At 36.9% G+C, this 24316-nt stretch overlaps 1 protein-coding gene across 1 annotated transcript in view; it reads right to left on the reverse strand.

Annotated features, from left to right (window-relative positions):
• NEB (nebulin) overlaps nucleotides 1–24316 on the reverse strand; it is a 223788-nt gene that overhangs the window by 109908 nt on the left and 89564 nt on the right. Inside the window, exons 62-75 of the mRNA XM_042948758.1 lie at nucleotides 23215–23322; nucleotides 21716–22027; nucleotides 20846–21049; nucleotides 20022–20126; nucleotides 15025–15132; nucleotides 13593–13904; nucleotides 12034–12237; nucleotides 11462–11566; nucleotides 10396–10503; nucleotides 8812–9123; nucleotides 6631–6834; nucleotides 4968–5072; nucleotides 4719–4826; nucleotides 4018–4329 (exon numbers count right to left, since the gene is read on the reverse strand). Of these exons, the coding sequence (XP_042804692.1) occupies nucleotides 4018–4329; nucleotides 4719–4826; nucleotides 4968–5072; nucleotides 6631–6834; nucleotides 8812–9123; nucleotides 10396–10503; nucleotides 11462–11566; nucleotides 12034–12237; nucleotides 13593–13904; nucleotides 15025–15132; nucleotides 20022–20126; nucleotides 20846–21049; nucleotides 21716–22027; nucleotides 23215–23322 (2607 nt within the window). The remainder of the gene's footprint in view (nucleotides 1–4017; nucleotides 4330–4718; nucleotides 4827–4967; nucleotides 5073–6630; nucleotides 6835–8811; nucleotides 9124–10395; nucleotides 10504–11461; nucleotides 11567–12033; nucleotides 12238–13592; nucleotides 13905–15024; nucleotides 15133–20021; nucleotides 20127–20845; nucleotides 21050–21715; nucleotides 22028–23214; nucleotides 23323–24316) is intronic.

Consider the following 24316-nt stretch of genomic DNA (forward strand, 5'->3'; position numbering starts at 1 on the left):
GGATTGCAATGTATTTTCCTCTCAGGACTGCCTTCGCTGCATCCCAAAGCGCTTGGATTGTTGTATTTTCATTTTCATTTGTCTCCATATATTTTTCAATTTCTTCTCTAATTGCCTGGTTGACCCATTCATTTTTTAACCTCCACACTTTTGGAGGTTTTCCAGACTTTTTCGTGCGGTTGATTTCAAGTTTCATAGCATTGTGATCTGAAAGTATGCATGGTATGATCTCAATTCTTTTATACTTATGAAGGGCTGTTTTATGACCCAGTATGTGATCGATCTTGGAGAATGTTCCATGTGCACTCGAGAATAAAGTATATTCTGTTGCTTTGGGATGCAGAGTTCTAAATATATCTGTCAAGTCCATCTGATCCAATGGATCATTCAGGGCCCTTGTTTCTTTATTGATCCTGTGTCTAGATGATGTATCCATTGTTGTAAGTGGAGTATTAAAGTTCCCTGCAATTACCACATTCTTATCAATAAAGTTGCTTATGTTTGTGATTGTTTTATATATTTGGGGGCTCCCATATTCAGCACATAGACATTTATAATTGTTAGCTCTTCCTGATGGATAGACCCTGTAATTATTATGTAATGCCCTTCTGCATCTCTTGTTACAGCCTTTAATTTAAAGTCTAGTTTGTCTGATATAAGTATGGCTACTCCAGCTTTCTTTTGAGTTCCACTAGCATGATAGATAGTTCTCCATCCCCCTCACTTTCAATCTGAAGGTGTCCTCAGGTCTAAAATGAGTCTCTTGTAGACAGCAAGTAGATGGGTCTTGTTTTTTTATCCATTCTGATACCCTATGTCTTTTGGTTGGAGCATTTAGTCCATTTACATTCAGTGTTATTATAGAAAGATATGGGTTTAGAGTCATTGTGATGTCTAAAACAGACATTTCTGAATTCTTCTGGTGGTTGGCCATTTACTTTATGGAGTGTAGGATACTTCCGACTAAAATTTTAAAGCTAAACATCTAGGTCTACTAACTTTGAATATTTGTCTTCATCACAATACGGTACACATCTGAAAATACCCAGCACGCAATACATGAAAACTAAGAACCAACTGTGAAGCTAGAAAACCTTCATCAAGGTATCATGTAAGACCTGGTAAGACTTTTCTCCCCTAATATTTCCCTTTGACTTTTCAGAGGTCCCTGCTAAAGGGATGGGACATAGATATTTAAGCACATCTTATTCTTTGGGTATAATTAAAAATTATCTTTTGGCTTTTCTAATGGCTTTGAAATATCAAGCAAAAAAGTTCTGGATCAATAAAAAAAAAACTATAAAGACAAAAGAGACTATTACCTCATTCTCCCTCATGTAAGAGAAATTTAACTAGGAAATTTCATTCCTCTAGATTAATATACGATGAGACTGAGCTATGGACATTGGATATAGGACAATGCTCTTAACGTTGAAAGGAGGAATCCAGTAGGATTCAGATATCCCAACTCTTGTAGTCCTGGGACCCAGCCCTGTATTTAACATTTAAAAGAGAGAATTGCCATTCATAATCCATTGGGAATGGTACTAAAGAGAAAACGTCTAGCACCAAAACTGTACACATTTCTAAGATAGGTAATTTGTCCATTATGCCACACTCCACACACTGACATATACTGTCCTATAGAGACATTTACACTTCATATTTATGCTCTTACATTGCTGATTTGCAGGGCATTAATATGAGCCTGCAGCATGACTGGCGTGTCAGAAGGCATGGTGATGTTGGTTTTATCTCTATTCCATGCTTCTTGATATAGTTTCTGTGGAGAGAAGGGAAGTATTAATTTAATACAGTGATAAAAAGTAGATATCTGAAACATTAAGCCTTAAAAACCTGGAAAAATGTTTTTAATGTTTATGATGGTTAATTTTATGTGTTAACTTAGCTAGGCCACAGTACCCAGATATTTGGTCAGACTTTTTTTTTAATGTTTGTTTATTTTTGAGAGAGAGAGAGACACACACACAAAGCATGAGCTGAAGAGGGGAAGAGAGAGAGAGGGAGACACAGAATCTGCAGCAGGCTCTGAGAGGTCAGCACAGAGCCTGATGTGGGGCTCAATCCCACAAACCATGAGATCATGACCTGAGCTGAAGTTGGTCACTTAACTGACTGAGCCGCCCAGGCACCCCTGGTCAGACTTTTTATAGATGTTTCTGTGAAGGTATTTTTTTTTTTTTTTAGAAGAGATTAACATTTTTATCAGTAGACTTTGGTAGAGTACCCTCAGTAATGTGGATGGGGCTTGTCCAATCAGCTGAAACCGTTAATAGAAAAAAGACTGACGTCCGCAGAGCAAGAAGGAAATCTGTCAGCAGACTACCTTTGTACTTGAACTGCAACTCTTCCCTAGGTCTCCAGCCTATTCTGCAGACCGTAGATTTGCCAGCCTCCATAATCGTATGGCCCAATTCCATAAAATAAATCTCTCTTCGTGTGTGTGTGTGTGTGTGTGTGTGTGTGTGTGTATGTGTGTATACACAGATAGAGGCTACAGAACTATCTACATCTCTCTCATAAACATATATATGCACACATATATACATGTATCTATACCTATACATATCTATATCTCCTATTGGCTCAGTTTCTCTGGAGAACCATGGCGAATACAATGTTATACCATTTAAAATGCAGCATTATGCTACAGATTTTTTTAATGTTTATTATTTTTTGAGAAAGAGAGAGCATGAGTAGGGGGGGACAGAGAGAGAGAGAGAGAGAGAGGGCAGAGGATCCAGAGTGGGTTCTGTGCTGACAGCAGAGAGCCTGATGTGGGGCTGGAACTCACAAACTGTGAGTTCATGACCTGAGCCGAAGTCAGGTGCTTAAATGACTGAGCCCCCTGGGCACCCCAATATGCTACAGGCTTTAGTATCTGATAGGTGTTAAAGAAATATTTGTTCTAATTTGAATCTATCTTTACCAAACTAGTCTTTACCAAGCTAGCAGATTGTTAGAGTTGCTCTTGTTAGTAAGTCTTCCAAGAGGAACAGGCCACTTGCTCTGTTTGGGTGGCATCATCTGAAAACAGTCCCACAAAAGGAATGCTTGGTAACAGGATGGTTCTTACCTCACTTATTTGCAGAGAATTGGCTTTGGCCAGGACAACATCTGGAGTGTCAGTAATGCTAGTGAATTTCAAGGCTTCTGGCCGTGTTTTATAAAGTCTTTCATTCACCAGGTCTTGAGCATTCCTCACCCTCTTCATTTCTACCGAGCCTTCTGGCATCCAGCCGATGCCACGTAGCCACTCCAGATCTGACTTATATACACTCTACAAAGATGTTAGGCAGAAATTAGGTTCCACGGTTAGACACACCATCTCATAATTGAAAAATCAAGTACATGGGATTGAGGGGTTGATGAGCATAGTAGATAGTATTCAAAAAAAGTAGGATCTGAGATTTATAGGACTCCAGGGTTTTAATATCAATGATAGAGTAATTTGTAAAAGCATAATTATATACACTAGCTGTGAAGAGGAACAAAATCATAATGCTGAGTTTCATGATAATTATTTGATATTTCCAAAAAATTATAGAACTGAAAACATTTTTAAAGGAAATTTTGTTGAATCTCATTCCGTTTTAATCCTGTAATAACTGACTGAAGGAAATTTTGTTTAATGTTTTAGCTATAGCACAATAGTGGTAATTATTTCAAAAATATTCAGATAATTTATGTTTATCTGCAACATATTTTCATTGCCAGAAAGTATAAATGACATGAAGAAAACAGTCTGGAACCTAGGTCACAGAATAAAAGACCTGGTGTAAGTAGGGCTCTTCATCTATACTCTTTGATTCCTATGACATAACTCCTGAAGATGGATTATGTATTAAACAATGTGAGTGGTGTTCTCCTGGGGCTGTGCAGTGCACACTCTATGACTATCTGTCCATGGTGGGGTCTACCCATAGGGGCACTGCCTGGACAATTAATAAACCTATGTCCTCTCCTTCCATCTTTCCCAAAGTTTGTGTTACGTACATCACTCTGCAGTTCATAGGCCTTCTTTGCTTGGATAATGTCGTTTTGATCAGGTAAACATGTCCAGTGATGCAGGTAATTTCGATAATCAATGTCACTGACCAAAGTCTGACATTGCTTGGCCATCACGATGCCTAACATGTCCACTGGGCTGGAGAACTTGGTCTTCCACTTTTGGAATTCCTTTTTGTACTCCCTTTCACTTTGAATCTTCCCTGCATGTATGGCACACATAATCCTGGGGTCATCTTCTATGCTCTGGGCTCCAATGTGGTGGCCCTTTTGTCTCTCATATGCTTCTTTGTATTTGTACTACAATGAAAGAAATATCAGTTTAGAAACCAAGTTTGAAGACCGTATACATGCTGACTACAGAAAACATGAACATCCGTAAGCAAATGGATAAGAATTTCATATTGCAAACATTTTGGCATCTCTGAATAATTTTAAATTCTTTACACTATCATAAGCAAAAGTGTAGTATATTCATATACCCTCATTGGTGAAGCCCTTCCCTGAGCAACTCTAGCTACAACTCCAAACTGTACTATTCTTCTCCGTGACAACAAACGGAAAACGTCTTACAAAGTAAGAAGCAGGAGTGGGGATATGTGTGGAAATAATTGTGAAATGTGGCCCACCAGCAGCACAGGGCTGTTCAGCAATGTGAGTCCAGAGGGGGTAGGATGGAGGGCACTTACATCACTGGCAATGTCCCTTGAGGCCTTGGCCCTTTTGATGGAAATAGCATCAGCCCTCAGATCATAGTCCTTCATCTTTGATTCATCCCATCCCTTGGTGTAAAGTTTCTAGGTGGAGGATGATACACAACAGAAAAAGAAAATTGTTTCAGAAAGTTAATAGGTCAATTCCAGACAGGAAAGTGTAAGGTGGAAAAGTATTTTGAGGAATCCTAGAAAGGCTTAAAAGACAATCAGGAAACCTCTTACTTGGCTAATATTGGCAGAGTTGCTCTTGGCCAGTAGGATTTCTGGGGTGTCCGGCATCACGTGGATGGAGGATTTGTCAGCATTCCAAGCCTCTGTATATAAATGCTATGGGGGAAAAGGAGTAAGAACCTCTGTTAGTGCCCATGTATTACGGTTGTTTTCAAATTTAACACATTTTACTGTAGAAAAGCCTTTTTAAGGCTATTTGGAGGCGAGGGAAGCAAAAGGGTAGTGGGGAGAGTGAAACATGACAATATTTAAACTGCCATATGACAGCTTCATAGCTAATATGAAGCTATATAGTGGTCTTAATTATTATTTTTTTCTGTGATTCTCACCCTTACTCATATGACCTCCAAGGATGGAGCCTGCCTATAGAATTATGATGCAGCAGAAATCCATTAACACAGAGTTAATCCCAAATTCAAGCCCAACTCCACTATGTCCAAGCTGTGTAATCTTGTGAAACGTACGTAATGCCTCATATTCCTCATTTCTAAGAGCTGGATAATCATATTTTTACTGAGTGCTTTTTGGTTTTTTTTAAACCTACTATTTTTTTTAAGTTTATTTATTTATTTTAAGACAGAGAGAGAGCTGGGGAGGAGCAGAGACAGAGGGAGAGAGAGAGAATCCAAAGCAGGCTCCACACTGTCGGGAACTGTGAGATCATGACCTGAGCTGAAATCAAAAGTCAGATGCTTAACCAACTGAGACACCTAGGTGCCCTTACTAAGTGCGTTTTGAAGATTAACCATAACATATGTAAAGTGTCTGAGTCATAGTAGGCACTCAAAAGATTTTACGGGGTTTCCTATTGTTATTATTACTGTGGTTGCTGTGATGGGTATGGTATAAAATAGAATTCCTGGAGTTTTAGTACTTCAAGCTTTGGAGTTCACTGAGAGTCGATTTCATATTCTGCACTGAGCACCCAATCTCACTACCCTGAATGTCTGGAAGATGTCCAGGCAGGTTGTGGAAGAATTCAGGTACATTAAATTCAACCTGAAATGTGCACATTAAAGACTCATCCATTGGATAAAGAATGATCCCAGTATCAATAAATAGATTGCTAGATCTCTGAAAAAAAAAAAGTGATTATTTATCTTATGTAATGATACTGAAACAGCAGTAGCAGCTCACTTCCCAAAGAGGTTCTCACTTCTCACTTCCACAACCTAATACGGAAGGGCAAACCAAGCAACTATTTTGAGTTGTTCACATTCAAAGAGTCAATGTGGTGCTGCTATACACACTGTGTTTCCCAGACTTCAGAACAACATGCTAAAAGGCCGTATATTCCTTGCGGGATAGATAAAGAGAAGTCAATGGTTTGAGTCCGCTGTGCCTAGGAGAATGTACAGGGCAAAGTAATGTATGTGTGGATGTCTCCAGGTCACTGCTCAAACGAGTGTGTCCATTACTCCAGAGAAATTACCCCAGGCTCTGCTTCTTCATGCACACAGAGAATTAGGGGACACCGTGTTGAGAAGAACATGAAGGTCCAACTAGAAGTCAAGCAGATGCTCTGTTGAAGACGGGCATGAGAATCAGGCCCATTACATCCCCCTTCTCTGGAAACTCTTCAGGGCATTTCTCACTTTATGAGCCAAATCCATGGAAGGTATGACTCAGGAAATGGAAACAATTGCATACTCACTTTGCTCATCGTCAGGGCATTATTCTTTGCCAGGACAATCTCTGGGGTGTCTGTAATGCACGTGAATTTGAGCTGGTCTGCAGGCTGGCGGTACTTCCTTTCACTCAGGATTTCTCCAGCTCTTTTCACCTTCTCGACTTCTACAGAGCCAATGGGCACCCATCCAATGCCTCTCAGCCACTCGAGATCAGACTTATAAATAGCCTGAAAATGAAATAATGTCAAATATTTATAGAAGTTACCTAGACAGCCTGGTGTCAGATCTTGAGTTAACATATACAGATAATGTATAATTCTGAATCTTACTTAGATGAATTTCTGGGAAGACCCACAGGATTGACTTACTTTGGTGTAGAATGGCTAGCCAAACACTTTGTCCCTGAAGGCAGCTAATGTTTTCTAGTTTAAAGACTCATAAAATCTGTGCTCACTTTGGTAGCACATATACTACCAAACCATTTTAAGGAAATTAGTGACTGCCCCCTGATAGAAAGTATTTATTCTCTGATTTGATTGCCTGTACCTCCTTGTGCATCAATAATACTCTGTTAGAATACAGCTTGCTCCTGTCCCATTGGGCAGTGGCCTTCACAACCAGGCATATAACATAAAGATGAACACTACTGGTTGACTACATGTTGAATTAATGTGTTTTCTGGGGACAACAAAAAGGGCATCATTTGATTCTATGTACATGCTTCTAAACAAAGAGTACACGTATTTTTACTCTTGTTTATCTTATCCTCAATTCCCTTTCTTGTGTTATAGTTCAAGAAGATATTTTATCCGTCTTTAATTTTTCTTCTTTGAATTTAAGTAATTGGCTAAAGGAGCATTTTTCTCATAAGTAAAGGTAAGAATTCTTTTTGTTTGTATGGCTCTTTGGGAAATTTCCTTTTTACAATGCCACTATTTTTATCAGTCTTTCAAAAGTGACAGTTGTCAGAGCCTGATCAAAAAAACAAGGAGCTACTATACCAATGAGGTAGCACTTGAGTCCCAAGGACAATCTACTGGCTGACAACAAAAGTGCCTCACGTATTTCTAGAGAGCTACTGTTTTCAGCTTCTTAGAAAAATTGTCTCAATCTGTACAATTCATTCTTAAACTTCCTTGCACAAATAACAGAACATTATCATAAAAATGATAATACGATCAATTCATTTGGAAAATTAGGTTGTGTTAAACCAGCAATTCTGAACCTGGCATCAATGTACTTGAATAGAAAAACATACTATCTTTATTTTTATTAAACTCTAATTGAAATACAATATTTATTTTGATTATAAATATAGGTATAGATCATAATAGCATTAATACTACATAAGACTTTGTCATCAATAAAAATCACAAATATTTTCATATCCTATTACATTGTTGCAGACATCTTGAGATATTTATGCTCCTTCTTTGAAATTAAACTAGTTCTTATACCCAGTGCTACATTTTTTAAGTTTTGAAAATCATGTCTATTCACTACATCATAGATTATGTTAAATATATATGCTTTTTATTTGAGAGAGAGAGAGAGTGAATAAATCTCAAGCAGGCTCTATGCTCAGTGCAGAGCCAGACATGGGGCTTGATCCCACGACCCAGGGATCACAACCTGAGTGGAAATCAAAGAGTCAGACACTCAACAGACTAAGCCACTCAGGTACCCAAAGTTTAATATTTTCATAACCATATTTCAATGTGATCAGTTTCTTCTGAAACATATATATGTTGCATTTTATGCATTTCATGACATTGTCTTGAGAAGTTGTCCATAGGTCTCACAGGATGCCAAAAGATTCCATGGCATAAAAAAAGTTAGAACTCCTTTAAAAAATCTTTTAAATGTGCTGATGGGTGAGCACCAAGGAAGTAACCTGTCACATGGACCTTCCCTGTCCCCCAAAGGAAAAAAAAGGTAATTAACCTAATTTGACCTCCTTCCCTTTCCCCTTAAGGAAGGTGACCTTGTCTGAAACAATCCTTTCCATTCTTCTGCTAATAACCTCCTTGCCTTTATCCTCCTCCCTATAAAAACTTTTTTTTTTTTTCCTTACAACTCTGGAGTTACCCTCTACTTGCTGGATGGATTGCTGCCCCATTAATGAATTGTTTAATAAAGGCATTTAGATTCAAGTTAAAATCAACAAAAATAAACACATGCTGATGAATATTAGGCCCACTCACATCACTCTGAAGGTCATATGCCTTCCGAGCCTGTATGACGTCGTTTTGATCAGGCAGACAGATCCATTCATGTAGAGGATGTTTGTAGTCTATGTCGCTTACAAGGACCTGACACTTCTTGGCCAACACCAATCCCAGCATGTCCACTGGGCTGCTGAATTTGGTCTTCCACTTCTCAAAGTCCTTCTTGTACTCCCTGTCACTTTGGATCTTGGCCACATGGATGGACCACATTATCTTGGGGTCATCCTCAACATTTCGAGCCCCAATGTGATGGCCAAGCTGTTTGCGGTAGCCTTCCTTGTACTTGTACTAAAAAAAGAAAAAAAGATATGAGTTTGATAACAACATCTCATTTATATAACATTTTATAGTTTCATACACACATTATTTCTTTTGATTTTTCCTTTCACTAGTGAGAGAGAGAAAAGCTAATATTATCAACCCCATTTTATAAAGTAGAAACCTGAAGCCTAGAGGAATTTTAGCTGATTTGTTCACGATCACATCACAAGTAGGTGATATTCAAGTAGAGAGCTTCTAGTTCTTAATATTTTTCCGTTCTATTAAACTATATTACCTACTTCACATTTGATTGCTTAACAAGGAAATGTAAAACATCTTGTACATTCTAAAAAAACATCTGCTTAAAGATGTGGCTTTTTCCTAAAAATGTATTAAGAATATTTTAGAATCTATCTTTTAGAATTTATACTGAATGTCCTGATCAAGAGAATGGGCTACATTTAGATGATCTCACCAGAAAATATCTCCCTGTTAGGTCACTGAACTTTCACCATGAAAGAGTCATGCCTTGGGTCACTGTTCCATACTTTTAGAATTCAAGAACAACATGTTATGATTCATCTTATCATAAGATGATCATAGTGTGGACTTTTCCAGCTGTTTTACAGCCAGAGAATGTTTTGATAATAGAAGGAATGAAGCCTAAGTCTAAGGCATGGAGCCCTCCCAGAAGAAGGAAAGCCTGGATTTGGGTCCTCAGGAGTCATGGTACAGAATAAGGGTGCCAGATACTCTCAGGAGATGTTTCGCATGAGAAGGAAAAGCTACAGAGAAGAGAACAAGTTTCTCTTCTCAATTTGTTCTTACAACCGTTAGGGGCATCTTCAGAGTTACATCTCACTAAAAGTTACAAAGGATGAAACAAAACTCTAAAATACATCTGTCATCTAGTCTTCCTTTGATGCCAGAATGGATGGAAGTAGCAGGAAAGAACTCACATTTATATTGGCTGATGTACATGTTCTTTCAATGTCTTCTACAAACATCCACAGCATTTGCTGCTCAACTTCTAAGGCTCAAAAATATGAACCCATTTTTAGGGACTATAAAACCCTCATTTTACAAGAAAATACCTCTAACCCCAACTGATTAACAGGTATCATCATGGACACATCATCTTGTGGTTTGCTTTGTTTTTATTGGCAACTTTGTACATGGTGGAATTACCAAACGAAATTGAGACTTGTAGGGACAACCAAAATTCTGGCAAGAAAAATTATAAAAGCTGCCATTTGGGAAAATCTCTAAGAAATGCCTCTTCCAAAAACATCAACTTACATCGCTAGCAATATCTCTTGAGGCCTTGGCTGCCTGGATTGGGATGGCATCCAAACGCAAATCATAGCCTTCCTTCCTGGACTCTTCCAAAGCAAGTTTATAGAGTTTCTGTAGAAAAGAAAGTCATTAATCATTATTCCTTTCATTAAAAAATAAAGCAGATTATTATTAAATTTTCCCTGTCCTCATTTAAACTATAGAAAGAGATCCATAAAATCAAATATTAGGTGGGTTTCTACAAAATTGCTTTGTAGGTGCTTAAGGATTTTAAGGCACATGTTCTAAAGTTGGAGGTTTTATTAATTGGTAAGTTTAAAACACACACACACGCGCACACACACAAATTATCTTGGGGGGAGATCAGCCTGTGGTTGCCAAAATTTTGTTTCACCAAACAAGAATATGTAAAAAAAATACTATTTACTATCACCATTATAATATGAAAGAAAACCATCTTAATACTAAACAAGGAGAAAGAATAAGGATATTATCTTCAAATTGAATATATTTGAATGTATGAAAAACTCAATGTGTTATATATGTTTTTTTATCATTTTGCTATGGACTATCATCACAGACCATGATCAATATGTAGAGCAGGGTTTCAAATAATCACCCTGATGAAAATACTAGTCCTGAGAGAGATGCCTAGAAAAATACTTGCAAAGAATTTGCTTAAAGGGTAATGCTTAAAGGGTAACCAGAGCATTACTGAAACAGCAGAATACCAGAGGGCATGACACCTCACTGGGTTCCAACAGTGCCTCCTAAATAGCTGTTTAATCAAATAATGGCTTGATACCCACACTGACCTGTAGGAGAAGACATCAGGAGTGTAATTCCCATTGAAATATTTCTCCATAAGCATTCCATTCCCTGCTACCCTGTTGCTACAAGGCTGGCTACTTTGTGGACCTACCACACAGCCCGAAATTGAAGCAAGAGAGAACTCTATTCTACTGACGTTACTTTGGAGTGTGTATAAGTCAAACCATGTCACTTAGGAAACCGTTACAATAGTTCATTTTTGCCTTTCTGTTCATTATATGATCAATAGTTTACTCACATCACTGTAGTTTATTCGGTTGAGTTTGGCTAGCATGATTTCTGGTGTATCTGGCATGACATGGATTGATTTCTTATCATTGTCCCAGGCTTCAGTATATAAGCGCTATGAAGAAAGAAATTAGAAAAATTATTTTGGCATTCAAAGATGCTTTTCTTTTGATATGTGTCAGTCACCTCTCCTCTATACGAAGTAGAAATAAAATTACTTAAGTTGCATAAATTCCTACTTTTCGTGTAGATAAATTACTATTTCCCAGAGTATTTAGCTTACTAGTTTACTATTTCATTGACTCGGTTGTTACTGTTTCTTATTAAAATGCTTTAGCAGTTCTGAAAAGTATAAATGGGTTGCAGTATTTAAAATCTATAATTATGAAATAATTACAGTGCATAGTATTTTTAACAGTTTAATATTTTGAAGTATTAAGTAACTATGGTATTATAATGGAAAAATCATTTACAAAGGTATCATAAATCCTATAGGAATTATAGGAATGCTGTAACATGTCAGAATTTTTACCTTTTTCGATGGTAAATTCCTCTACCTAACAGTGAGGAATAAAAACTCACCTTACTCATGTTTATAGCATTGGTCTTTGCCAGCACCTGCTCTGGAGTGTCAGTTATGCTGGTAAATTTCAGGGTCTCCGGACGCTGACGGTAGATATTATCACTCAGTATCTCTGCGGCCCTCTTGGCTTTAACCACTTCCACGGAACCAATCGGAACCCAGCCAATGCCTTTCATCCATTCAAGGTCTGACTTATATAAATTCTGCAAATGAACAGATAGGAAACACACTTACTAATTAGAATTTTAGATTCACAGTCACAAAATGCCTATTAGGGAAATACAAAGTATTTGTGAACAAATAAAGCTCCCAGCATAGCTGATCACTCATTTAAAAGTATTATTGAATATTTTATGAGAATATTTTTTCCCCCTGAGCATTTTTTGGTACAGAGGATTATACTAATATGATAAAAGAACTTCTGTAAAATGTAGAAGACACCTGCCCTTGAGGGTAGTACACGATTTTTACACAGAAGTAGAGCTTCTCTAGCTCTGAAAAACGTGCTCTAACTGGGTGTTGTATGTAAGTGATGAACCACAGGAATCTACCCCAAAAACCAAGAGCACACTTCACACACTGTATGTTAGCCAATTTGACAATAAATTACATTAAATAAAAAAAAAAAAAGAAAAATGTGCTCTAATAGCTCCCAGTAAGACCCCACACTCAGACCAATGCTGCTGCAGTCACAAAAACTCTTTTGCCTTTTTTAAAGGAAAAGAGGTGAAATTTAACTACAGTAATGAGTTTCAGCATATAGTAATGTTAACCTTTGCAAATCACGCTCTCACATTTTTAAAATGGAGATATAGTTGACATGTAATATATTAGTTTCAAGTGTACCACATAATGATTTAGTATATGTATATACTGTAAAATGATCACAATAAGTCAAGTTAACATCTATCACTACACATAGCTGCACTTCTGGTGTGTAAAAAGAACTTTAAAAAAAATCTTTATTTCCGCCTTCAAAATCACAAAATATCAAGTGTGTAATGTGGTGTTGTAAAGATAATATATATTTCTCTATTCATTTTATTTTACTATCACTAGTACATGGTAACTGTTAACAAGAATTAGATGATTGGTTTTGAAAAAGACAGTAATATATTAGTATTTCCCTGTCAGTAGGTAGAAAATATGAAATGTTTGTTAAAATGATTTAGTATAATATACTTCTGTTCCCACTTTTTCCACCTCCCTCCATGCCAACATGTATTTCTCTCTCTTTAAGCCAAAAATATGCAGCTATATACTTCTGAGGACTAAGTTTCACCTAACTCATGCAAAGGAAGCCTGAATTACTAGGAAGAAATGTACCTATATATATAATTGATAATATATATTTTATTTCCTCTTTTACATATGACTTTGGGGGGAGAAAAACTGTGAAATAAACTGTAGTGCTTCCAATAGGAAACTCTTTTTAAACATTTAATGGTATATTGTTTAAAATATACAAATAAATTCCAGTCTCCTGGCACTAGTCAGAATTTAAGGACATGTTTCAGATCCTCTTTTAACATGCAGAACCAGCATCAGGGATACTCACATCACTCTGGAGGTCATAAGCTTTCCGAGCCTGGATGATGTCATTCTGGTCCGGCAGGCAGGTCCATTCATGCAGAGGATGTTTATAGTCCACGTCACTGACTAAGGTCTGACATTTCTTGGCCAGAACGATACCAAGCATGTCCACTGGGCTGCTGTATCTGGTCTTGTATTTCTCAAATTCTTTCTTGTACTCTCGGTCACTCTGCACTTTGGCAATGTGGAGAGACCACATTATCTTGGGGTCATCGTGTACTGCTCGGGCACCAATGTGGTGACCCAACTGCTTACGGTAAGCTTCTTTGTATTTGTACTGAAAGAGAAACCAGTAAATAAGGAGGGAGCACCAAGGGCTATTTCCTGTCATTCTTTTTGTGATGAGGCTTTTCTATGAAATCCTTAAGACGCTAGGGTACATTCAACATGTGCTGAGATGCTACACATTGGAAAACGGTTACTTTCAATGAAGAGGATGTTGTGCTCATTTGCACATTTATACAGAATAATTCCACAATGATCGCTTTATATGATGCTAAAAATCTTTATGTTGATAAAAAGAGACTAAAAAGTTCACTTTTTAGTGAGTTCAATTGTAGTGATAAACAGTGTCTCAGAAGTTGGTCATATGGGTGGACTCAACTGAGATTTTCCTAATCTTTTTTCTAGGGCATTCTGAGAAATAATTTTCCTCTGCACAAATAGTCTGGGAGCAGTTTAAAAATGGGTGAATTTTGTTGTTTGATAGGTTTAGAGTTTCAGTTTTGCAAAATGAAAAAGTTCTGGAAGTCTGTTGCTCAATAGTGCAAATACACTTAACATTGCTGAACTATGTACTTGAAAATGGTTAAGACAGTAAATTTTATATGTTTTAAACCATGATTAAAAAGAAAAGCCTATAAAAATGGACAATTTGCTACTATTCAGATTAATATTTAAGTTGTCCAGGAATCTGATATCTTCACTTTTAAGGTAAAGGAATATTGATTTTGTGGATCCTTCAGCATGCAGACATATCTTTTTTGCTATCCTATGTCCTTCCTCAAGTCAGGAGGGAGAACTCCATTAAATCCCGCTCCTTTCCTGGCATCTTTGTCTTGAGTGTATCCTGAGGAGAGCTCATGAGGTTTTATGAGCTACTAGCTCAACATATGTCCATCTAGCCTTAATGAAGGTACCCAATCTTATTAAACAAAGACCAAAGGACAGGAATCAAAGGAACTACATTCCAGTCCAGACTTTGTCTCAAAGATGCTTGTGATCTTGGGCAGGTTACCTACTGTCTCAAACCCTAATTTATTTGCCTGTACAGTGAAGGCAGTTAAGGTGGAAGACTACAGATCCATGGATGATGACTACAGAGACATCCATCTGTGTTTCCCTGCACAGAGGGCTGGCCTGTTGGTAGCAAAGGGAAGGACTTGTTCAGCTCTTACATCACTGGCAATGTCTCGGGAGGCCTTGGCAGCCACAATGGGAATGGCATCACTTCTCAAGTCATAGCCTTCTTTCTTGGCTTCTTCCATGGCCTGGCGATAGAAGTTCTGAGGAAAGAAGTATCAACATTCATTCATTCATTCGTTCATATACATATATATATATATATATATAATATAATAATAAGATATATATATATCTTATTTATTTTGAGAGAGAGAGAGTGCACAAGCAGGGGAAGGGCAGAGAGAGGGGAGAGAGAGAATCCCAAGCAGGCTCCATTCTGTCAGTGCTGAGCCTGACACAGGGCTTGATCTCACAAACAGTGAGATTACCGACCTGAGCTGAAATCAAGAGTCAGACACTTAACTGACTACCTACCCAGGCGTCCCAGAAATAGTAGCTTTTAGATATAATACTTTCACTCTAAAAATGTATTTTTGTCCAAAGAAGACTGCTTTGGATGCAGAATTAACTGCACTAATATGTTCAGCTTTAAATCTTAAACACATACACACACACACACACACACACACACACACACACCCCTCTTTCTTTTACATTCTATTTATCCAAGCTATTTAAGCTGAGATTTTACATCTGGCAGGCTTTAACACTGCAAGTTCTCTTTACACAAATCCTTACAGATTTTAGACGTGAAGTCAATAGTTTTCAAATGTGTTGGATTGTTCAGCCCTTGCTCTTCTCATCAAACAACCAAGAAGTGTTGATTTAACTCCAAATTTGAATTAGGGACAATTTTACTAGCAAAGAATATGATTACGTAACAATACACAACACCACCTTAAATATGTATGTGTCTACAACCAAATAGTGCTGAACTAAGGATAATCTGTTCCTGAATGGCTTTGTTAATATTGATTTGCTCCATAATTATTAATTTTTTATTTAAAAATTTTAATTATAAATTGTTAATTTATTAGTTAAAAACACAAAACTAATTAAAATATATTTGATAATTTATTCTGTAAATTGGAAAAACACCCACTATTCAGTTTCTACGATAGGATAGATACACATAGAAGGTGGAATGCAGGTGCTGTGGGAACACAGTTTGAGAACCAGTACATTAAACAAATCACCTATACTAGAAGTCTTCATTCAGCACTTTTTGCTTGTGAGCCACCCACAAGAATTTGACCAAATCCTATATACTGTTAAGATAAATTTTAAAATAATTGCTAATATTGTTTTTTAATTAATCAATAATAAAGTATGCATTGTGATAATTTTTAAACATAAAAAGTAAAAATTTATTGGATCTCTTAATGTTACTTTTGTGATTTATAGGAAATCACAGTACCTTGATTGAAAACCTTGAAAAAGGTTTTGGTGGATATTAATGAATTAAATTGTTTGGCAGATATTTTGTTTTTTTTTTAAATACACTCAGGCATGTACCACATTAACTGCTGGAACAGGTATGCTTTTTTTTTTTTTCCTCTTTTTAGAAATAAAATCTTTAAAAAATCTTATCTGGTCAAATATTTTAATGTATGTTTTAATATTTATAAATGTATATTTTCCTTATTTTGAAAAACTTCAAACCTACAGAAAAGTTTTAAGAATAGTACAATGGGGGCGCCTGGGTGACTCAGTCGGTTAAGCGTCCGACTTCGGCTCAGGTCACAATCTCGTGGTCCGTGAGTTCGAGCCCCGCGTAGGGCTCTGGGCTGATGGCTCAGAGCCTGGAGCCTGCTTCCGATTCTGTGTCTCCCTCTCTCTTTGCCCCTCCCCCGTTCATGCTCTGTCTCTTTCTCTCTCAAAAATAAATGAAACGTTAAAAAAAAATTTTTTTTTAAAATAGTACAATGAACACCCAGCTACCCAATTATTAGCACTTTTGCCATATTTATTTTCTTTCTCTTTTATGTGTGTATGTTTGGCATGTATATTTGTTTTTTTAAATCTTATTTTCAGTTATAAGAACCAATTAAGAGTAAATTGTAGACATCATGGGTTTCACTTTTAAATATTTAAAGCATATATTGCCTAAGAAAAAAGTCACTTTTACACAACCACAATATATTTATTAAATTTGGGAAATTCGATATTGACACAATACTCTTATCTAATAGACAGTGAATATTCAAATTCCACCAACTGTCCCAGTAGTGTCCTTTATAGCAATATTGTTTGTCTACCTAGAATCCAACTCAGGAGCACGAGTGGCATTTGACTGTTCTCGCAGATTTTTAGGCCTTTAATCTGTGCTTTTTGTTTGAAAGTTAGAGAAGAGTGGCTAAGAAAGAGGAAGTGGACACCACTGAGGGCAGGGCCCCTCAGGCAGGTAATTTAGAAGAGTAGGGAAGGGAAGCCCTCCCTGTTAAAGTGATTTGTTTATAACACCGCAAGCCAGAGTACCCACTGGAAAGACTTTGTGTTACCTCAAGGACACCTGAAGTTGGAAGGTAGCTCATCTTTATACCCCAAAACAGAGACATAGTTCTTAAAGTGGTCTATGATGGAATAATTTAATCTTTAATTTCAGTTTCCTCCCTTTCCTCTTTTAAGAGAGTTACTGCTTCAGAGCAAGTAGATGCAGAACCTGTAGATAGTTCTGGAAAAGGATTTAGAAATTGCTTATGGTTTTAAGGGGAAAACAACAATGACCTACAATTCTTTAGGGCTTTATCTTTCTTCCTACTCTATAATGTTCAGTATTTTGTCACTGTTGAGGCTGCATGAAGACAAAATTTTAAATGTAAGGAAAAATTTTAAACATGTGGCAGAAATAGTGAAAACTAATTGCTTCATCATTACCCCCCATTCTCATGTTAGATTGAATTAAAAATATTGGAATAATGTCTGAATTTTAAATATGATGCAGAGATAATTTAATTTTTAAATGACTTGAGTCTTAGAAGGAACTTATTACATGTTTTTAATGTAGATCATCAATACATGACAAATTACATTCTTCCCAAGATTTTACAAGGAAAAGCTGAAACAAAAATAAGAATAAATTGGATACATTTAAGCTAAAATCCCAAGGGCATTTGAACTTCTTAAAAAATTCTAAAATGTTTATTCCGTAACTGGAGAGTCAAATAGTTTGTCTATTATATTTTTCCTTTGAGGACTCTGTCCTTCTGCATAAGTGGAAAAAATGTGTTTAAATCATCTCATGTCTTTAGGCCAAACAAATTGATTTATTTCATTCTTTCAACATTTGAAAAAGATGCAGGGCTTCAAAGAAGAGAACGCTTTTGGTTACCATCAAGACTATGTTTTAAAGCTTGTTTGGTAAGTAATTTACCCAAGAGAACTAGAATAGGTAAATGAGAATTTGAGAGAAAAAAAAGATGTGGTTGCTTTGTTTTGTTTACATTTATTGAGTATGGAATGAAGGTACCAATTGGGTTGAGAAAAAATTCAAGTGAGCCATTATGAAATCTAATCTTCAGAAGATAGTCCTTAGGCAATTAACATGATCATGCCATTTTAAAGAAAATGAATCCAGCTGAAAATTGCAGAAATAAAAGCCTAATTTCCTCTCAGCAGCTAAAAAACAAAAACAAAAACAAAAAAAAACACCTACCTCATCTGACCTCATTTTAACAAAAGACAGAGGCTTAAAAGTGTCATTACAGTTTGGGGTAGAAACTAACTTCATCTGTCTGGGGTGAGACAGACCTCTTGGGAAAAGCTCAACGAACAGAGAAGCTCTGTGGCCAAGAGAAAAATTGTTCGTTCAAAAAATGACTGAAGCCAAGACCAAGCAAATACTTATGATCAGGCTTGTCCTCAGGTCTGTTTTATAATGTTAGAGGGAGGGAAATCGTACCCTCTTCATTTCACTTGTCACTTGTCACGGTTAAATGAAGCATGACTCTTCTTTAGGGCTGATTATAAATAAAAGTAGTCAATACAGATAAAAGAATGAAGATGGTCAAGTCTTGAAAATGGGTGCTTAATTTTCTAGTGTTCTCAAACTGAAGAAAAGTCTCCCCCCCGCCTTTTTTTTTTTTTTTTTTTTTTTTTTTTTAATTTTTTTTATTTTTGGGACAGAGAGAGACAGAGCATGAACGGGGGAGGGGCAGAGAGAGAGGGAGACACAGAATCGGAAACAGGCTCCAGGCTCCGAGCCGTCAGCCCAGAGCCTGACGCGGGGCTCGAACTCACGGACCGCGAGATCATGACCTGGCTGAAGTCGGACGCTTAACCGACTGCGCCACCCAGGCGCCCCCTCCCCCCCGCCTTTTTTTAAACGAAGACACACAAACTTGTGAGAAAACAATCTCTTCTTGAATAAACCAGTAATTGTTGATTTTGGCAAGTACAACTGGGCAAGAAGCTGTCCCTGCAGCAGTATTTCTGGACTGCAAAGATATATGATGACACGTTTAGTGAGGCTGGAGATAACACATAAAAAAATATATTTTATTGTCTTCAGGCAATTTTGAAATGGATGGACTTGAGGATTCTCATTTCAGTTCTTGTAAATAAAGCTCAAGTTATTTTGAGTATATTAAATAAATCTAATTTGCATGGTAACAGGAAGAAGTTAAAGTTTATTAAGCAACTATTTGTGCCAGGCCCTACGTTGGGCATATTATATATACTACCTTATTCAGCCACCACAAAAATTCTTCAAGATAGGTATTTTTATCCCATTTTCACAGGTGAGGTAACTGAAGAAAAACTCACAGAATACTGAAGTGCTAATCTGATACATAGCAATCATTATTTTTTAATTAAAATTATAATGAATTTCAATCATTAATAGTTGACTTTGATAGTTTTCTTTCTCCTCCTGAGACACAGATATTTTTGTATTTATCTATTTCTGTATCATTTTATGTATCTCCTTTTTGAAAAATGGCACATATATTCAGGGTAAGGTGATGGGCATAAAAAATCAAAACTAAGCCAACTGGTGCACATGAGAATTAAATCCATAATTCTAACGTTTTTACTACATCAGCAAAAAATCAATGTGGTCAGACCAAGAAAACAAAACAAATGGTCTTACCTCACTGTAATTTATTTTATTTTGTCTTGCCAACATAATTTCAGGTGTATCAGGCATGATGTGAATTTGGGTCTTGTCTTTGTCCCAGGCTTCTGTGTATAAGCGCTGTGAATGATAAACAGGTTAATGAATGAGAAAAACAATGTTGTAAATAAGAGTTTCTAATTTAGAGTTCATGACAAAGTTGGAAGCCAGGCTCCTCCCTGTCTATGCTGTGTACTTTATACCAACACTCCAAATCTCTTTGCTATTACAAGATATTTATTGCCACTAAATGGAAACACAGACTAAGATATGAAAAGAAAACCTGTGTGTGTGTTTTGTTACACTATCACCTCCAATTCAATTATAAGCAAGTATTTTCCAAGCATATATACCATATGCACTGTGGTTACATTAAATCCTTCCCATGGTTTTGTTTGTTATTTGTCTGTTAATGGCAAATGTAACTGGATATGCCATCTCCAGATTTCTTTTTGATGAATGTTATGGAGATTCACATTGACTTGCTAGTTTTGAACTCACTTAGATAAATACCCAATGGGAAAGAAACCTTGATATCAAACCATGTATTACTCTCATTGACTTCAAACAAACTGAACACCAAACACCTGTCCTATTCTTAGCTCTGGCTCTTTCACAAGAGATGTCAAAGCAGAAATTCCCACATACATTTTTGGAATCCTAACGTAACTGAATAGAAAATGCAAGCAAACCACTAAAGACAATATGGCAATTGTAAAACAATTAAAAGACTAAATTAACCATAGATATTCTCAAGGGCATATGGTTCTACTTTAGTTTCCCCCAAACTGGGGACTCACCTTGTTCATATTGATGGCATTGTTCTTGGCCAGCACCTGTTCCAGGGAATCAGGCACACTGGTAAATTTCAGCGTGTCTGGAGGCTGGCGGTAGATGTTGTCACTCAGGATCTCCGCAGCTCTCTTGCACTTGACCACATCCACAGACCCAATGGGGACCCAGCCAATACCTCTCAGCCACTGGAGATCTGATTTGTAAATGTTCTGGTGAGATCAAACACAAAAGCAAGTCTTAGGTAAGCTGTTATGACACTTGATTTTAAAAATGAAAGAAAAAGACTGTAAAATTTGGGGTGCCTGGCTGGCTCAGTCAGAGAAGCACATGACTCTTGATTTCGGGGTCATGAGTTTGAGCCCCATGTTGGGTATAAAGATTACTTAAAAATTAAAAAAAAATTCTTAAAATAAAAAAGACTGAAAAACTTTAATAGCTAAACATCATGTCTATGTCTTTTTCAAACATGAAGCCCAGGGGCACCTGGATGGTTTAGTTGGTTAAGCAACTGACTCTTGATTTCGGTTCAGGTCATGATCTCACTGTTTGTAAGTTTGAGCCTGGCATCAGGCTCTGCACTGACAATACAGAGCCTGCTTGGGATTTTCTCCTCTCTCTCTGCCCCTCCCCTGCTCTCTCTCTCAAAATAAATAAATAAACATTAAACATATAAAATATGAAGCCAAATTAGATACACTTTCATGGGATCGTGTTCTCTCTAAAAGAAAAGCAAAGCCCAGTGAATGAGAGGTGGAGAGAAAAAATGTTATTACTTCTGAGGGCTCTAACTAATCCTAGACCATTATCTATGTATCACTGTGTATTACCATCGTAAGCATGGTCACTGGTGGTATACAACGGGTCTTAGTACTCACATCACTCTGGAGGTCATAGGCCCGCCGAGCATGGATGACGTTGTTCTGGTCAGGCAGGCATGTCCACTCGTGCAGGTAGTTCTTATAGTCCACATCACTGACTAAGGTCTGGCACTTCTTGGCCAGGACCACCCCCAACATGTCCACTGGGCTGCTGAACTTGGTCTTCCACTTCTCAAAGTCCTTCTTGTATTCCCTGTCACTCTGGATCTTGGCCACATGCATGGACCACATCATCTTGGGGTCATCTTTGATGTCTCGGGCTCCGATGTGGTGGCCTAGTTGCTTGCGATAACCATCTTTATATTTGTACTGAAAAGTAGTCATTTAAAAGGCAAACATGTTAGAAAGGGCTAAAATCTTGGTGATTTAAAACATCATTATTTTAAATTTGGAACCATCTGAATACCAACTTGTTTCCTTATCCTAAACTCTGAGTTGACTTCACAACAATACTCTAATGGGAAGACAGGGCCAACTACATACTTCTAAGGTTTTGCAGACATTAAGTCCTTGGGAAAAAAAAAAAAGGCAGCAACACTTCCAGAAAATCAACTGGAAGCATAAACTACCTTTTCTTTATCTTGGGCCAGTGAAATCACTAACCCAGAAATTTTACATTTGATTTTGAGAAGGCTACTTCCCAGGCCACAGGTATCATATTACCTCCTCTGCCCACCCCTCCCACCTCCCAAATCTAGCTCTGTTGACTTTCACTGCACCACCTGAGTCCCTAAAATGGGCTGGCTTGCCTTTTCTATTCAGCATACCCTGCTCTGTTGGAGATCAAATTTGGCTGGGGTTTCTTGGGATTCTTCAAGTGAGAAAACAGATTATATAACTACAAGAAAGCATTTTAGTGGTGGTGATGGTGGTAAGTGCTGAATGGATATTTTCTCTTCATTTTAGGAAATAACATCACACAAATCCTAATGTATATGTATAATTCTTCATCGAAGGACTCACTTCTTTCAGAGAGAGCAAGAAATGAGGATCACCATTTTACTGTTTTTGGTTGTCTTTGTTTTTCTGTTTTCGTTTAAAAAGAGCTCAAAAGGAATCACTTAAGGTAATTTTCCAAAGAAACAGTTGGCAAAGATCCAGAGCAAGATTAAGGAAAGGTACATTTTCCTAGACCTGGCTGAACCAGGTCTTTTTCTGATATTGAGCCAACACACGTAACCAAATTATTATTTTTTTCTCTTCTGGCCTTTTCTTATTTCTATAAGAAATATCTATAATTGTAGATATGAATAACTATAGATTCAAATTCAATTTTATAATAAAGTTTAGGACACCACCTCCACCTATGGGACCTGAATATTAAAGTTTTTGGAGTTAAAAATATAAAAGAGCTTTTTCCAGTGAAAAACATTTTTTCATTTAAAGCACAATATGTGTGCTTTAACTGGCACATAGATTCATCTCCCTGCTGTACTAATGATCATTTGCTCCCAATCCTATCCAGCCATGTACATACATGGAGTGTGGCTACTCACATCACTGACGATGTCCCTGGAGGCCTTGGCCGCCACGATCGGGATGGCATCACTTCGCAGGTCGTAGCCTTTCTTCTTTGCTTCTTCATTGGCGAGTTTATACAGAGTCTATAGAAAGTCAGAGTGAAAGTAAAAGGTTTGACAGCAACAATTTAGAGATTATTAAGTGACATTCCAAGTAATTTTAAAAAGGAGAGGGTCTATAAACAACTAAATTTCCAGCAATTTTGAAAGTAAATAAATTATATCTTACTGAAAAAACCCCATACACATAGCTTTAGAAATCAATGAGATCAATGGATATTTACATCGATTGATATTTTAATCTATCATATATGTTAAAAATTAATATATAGAATGTAGTTTGTTATATTATGCATATCAACATATATTAATGTAATCTAGTAATCTAGATCAATTTACAGACCAATCTATATCTATTTCTAAGTGAAAAAATAATTGCAGAACAATGTTTAATATTGTTAGTTTACATATAAAATATATATACTTACATACTTTTATTCATTTCTTTATTGCTTAAAACATTTTCCACAATCATGTAATACTTTATAATGTTTAAAAAAGAAAGGTGGAAAAAACTGAAGTACAATTTAAAACAGCTAACTGGACTATAATCACGACTTTAAGATTCTAAATTTTGTCTATATCATATTAGTAAAACATGTGCCTAAAGTAAATTGCGTTTTACTTTAAAAAACCCCAGTGCTGTTAATAGAGAACACTTCTTTCCCACACCTGAAGCTTTCTTTCTATAGAAGAAGCTCAATTATTTTTCTCTGACCTTTCTCCTTTCTCTGATCCTTTACTCTCTGCCTGTGAATCACGGACTTACCGATTTATTTAACTAGCAGGGATGGGATGACTAGACACTTCCCACTCAGCTCTGACCCGCTCCCTCTGGGACTAAGCCCAGCCCCTTCTGTCTCTCTGGTCTCTAAGCCCTAAGACCTTACCCCTGAGGGGAGTGTAGCTAATTGCCCTTCTCTAGTGTGGCCTCTGACCAAATGGGAACCTAATTCTGAGGTTCAGTTAGGCTCATTTAGTTCTCATCCAAATGTATCCTTGAACTTAACTTTAGTTG

The sequence above is a fragment of the Panthera leo genome, chromosome C1, assembly GCF_018350215.1.
Source record: "Panthera leo isolate Ple1 chromosome C1, P.leo_Ple1_pat1.1, whole genome shotgun sequence".
NCBI classification, from domain to species: domain Eukaryota; kingdom Metazoa; phylum Chordata; class Mammalia; order Carnivora; family Felidae; genus Panthera; species Panthera leo.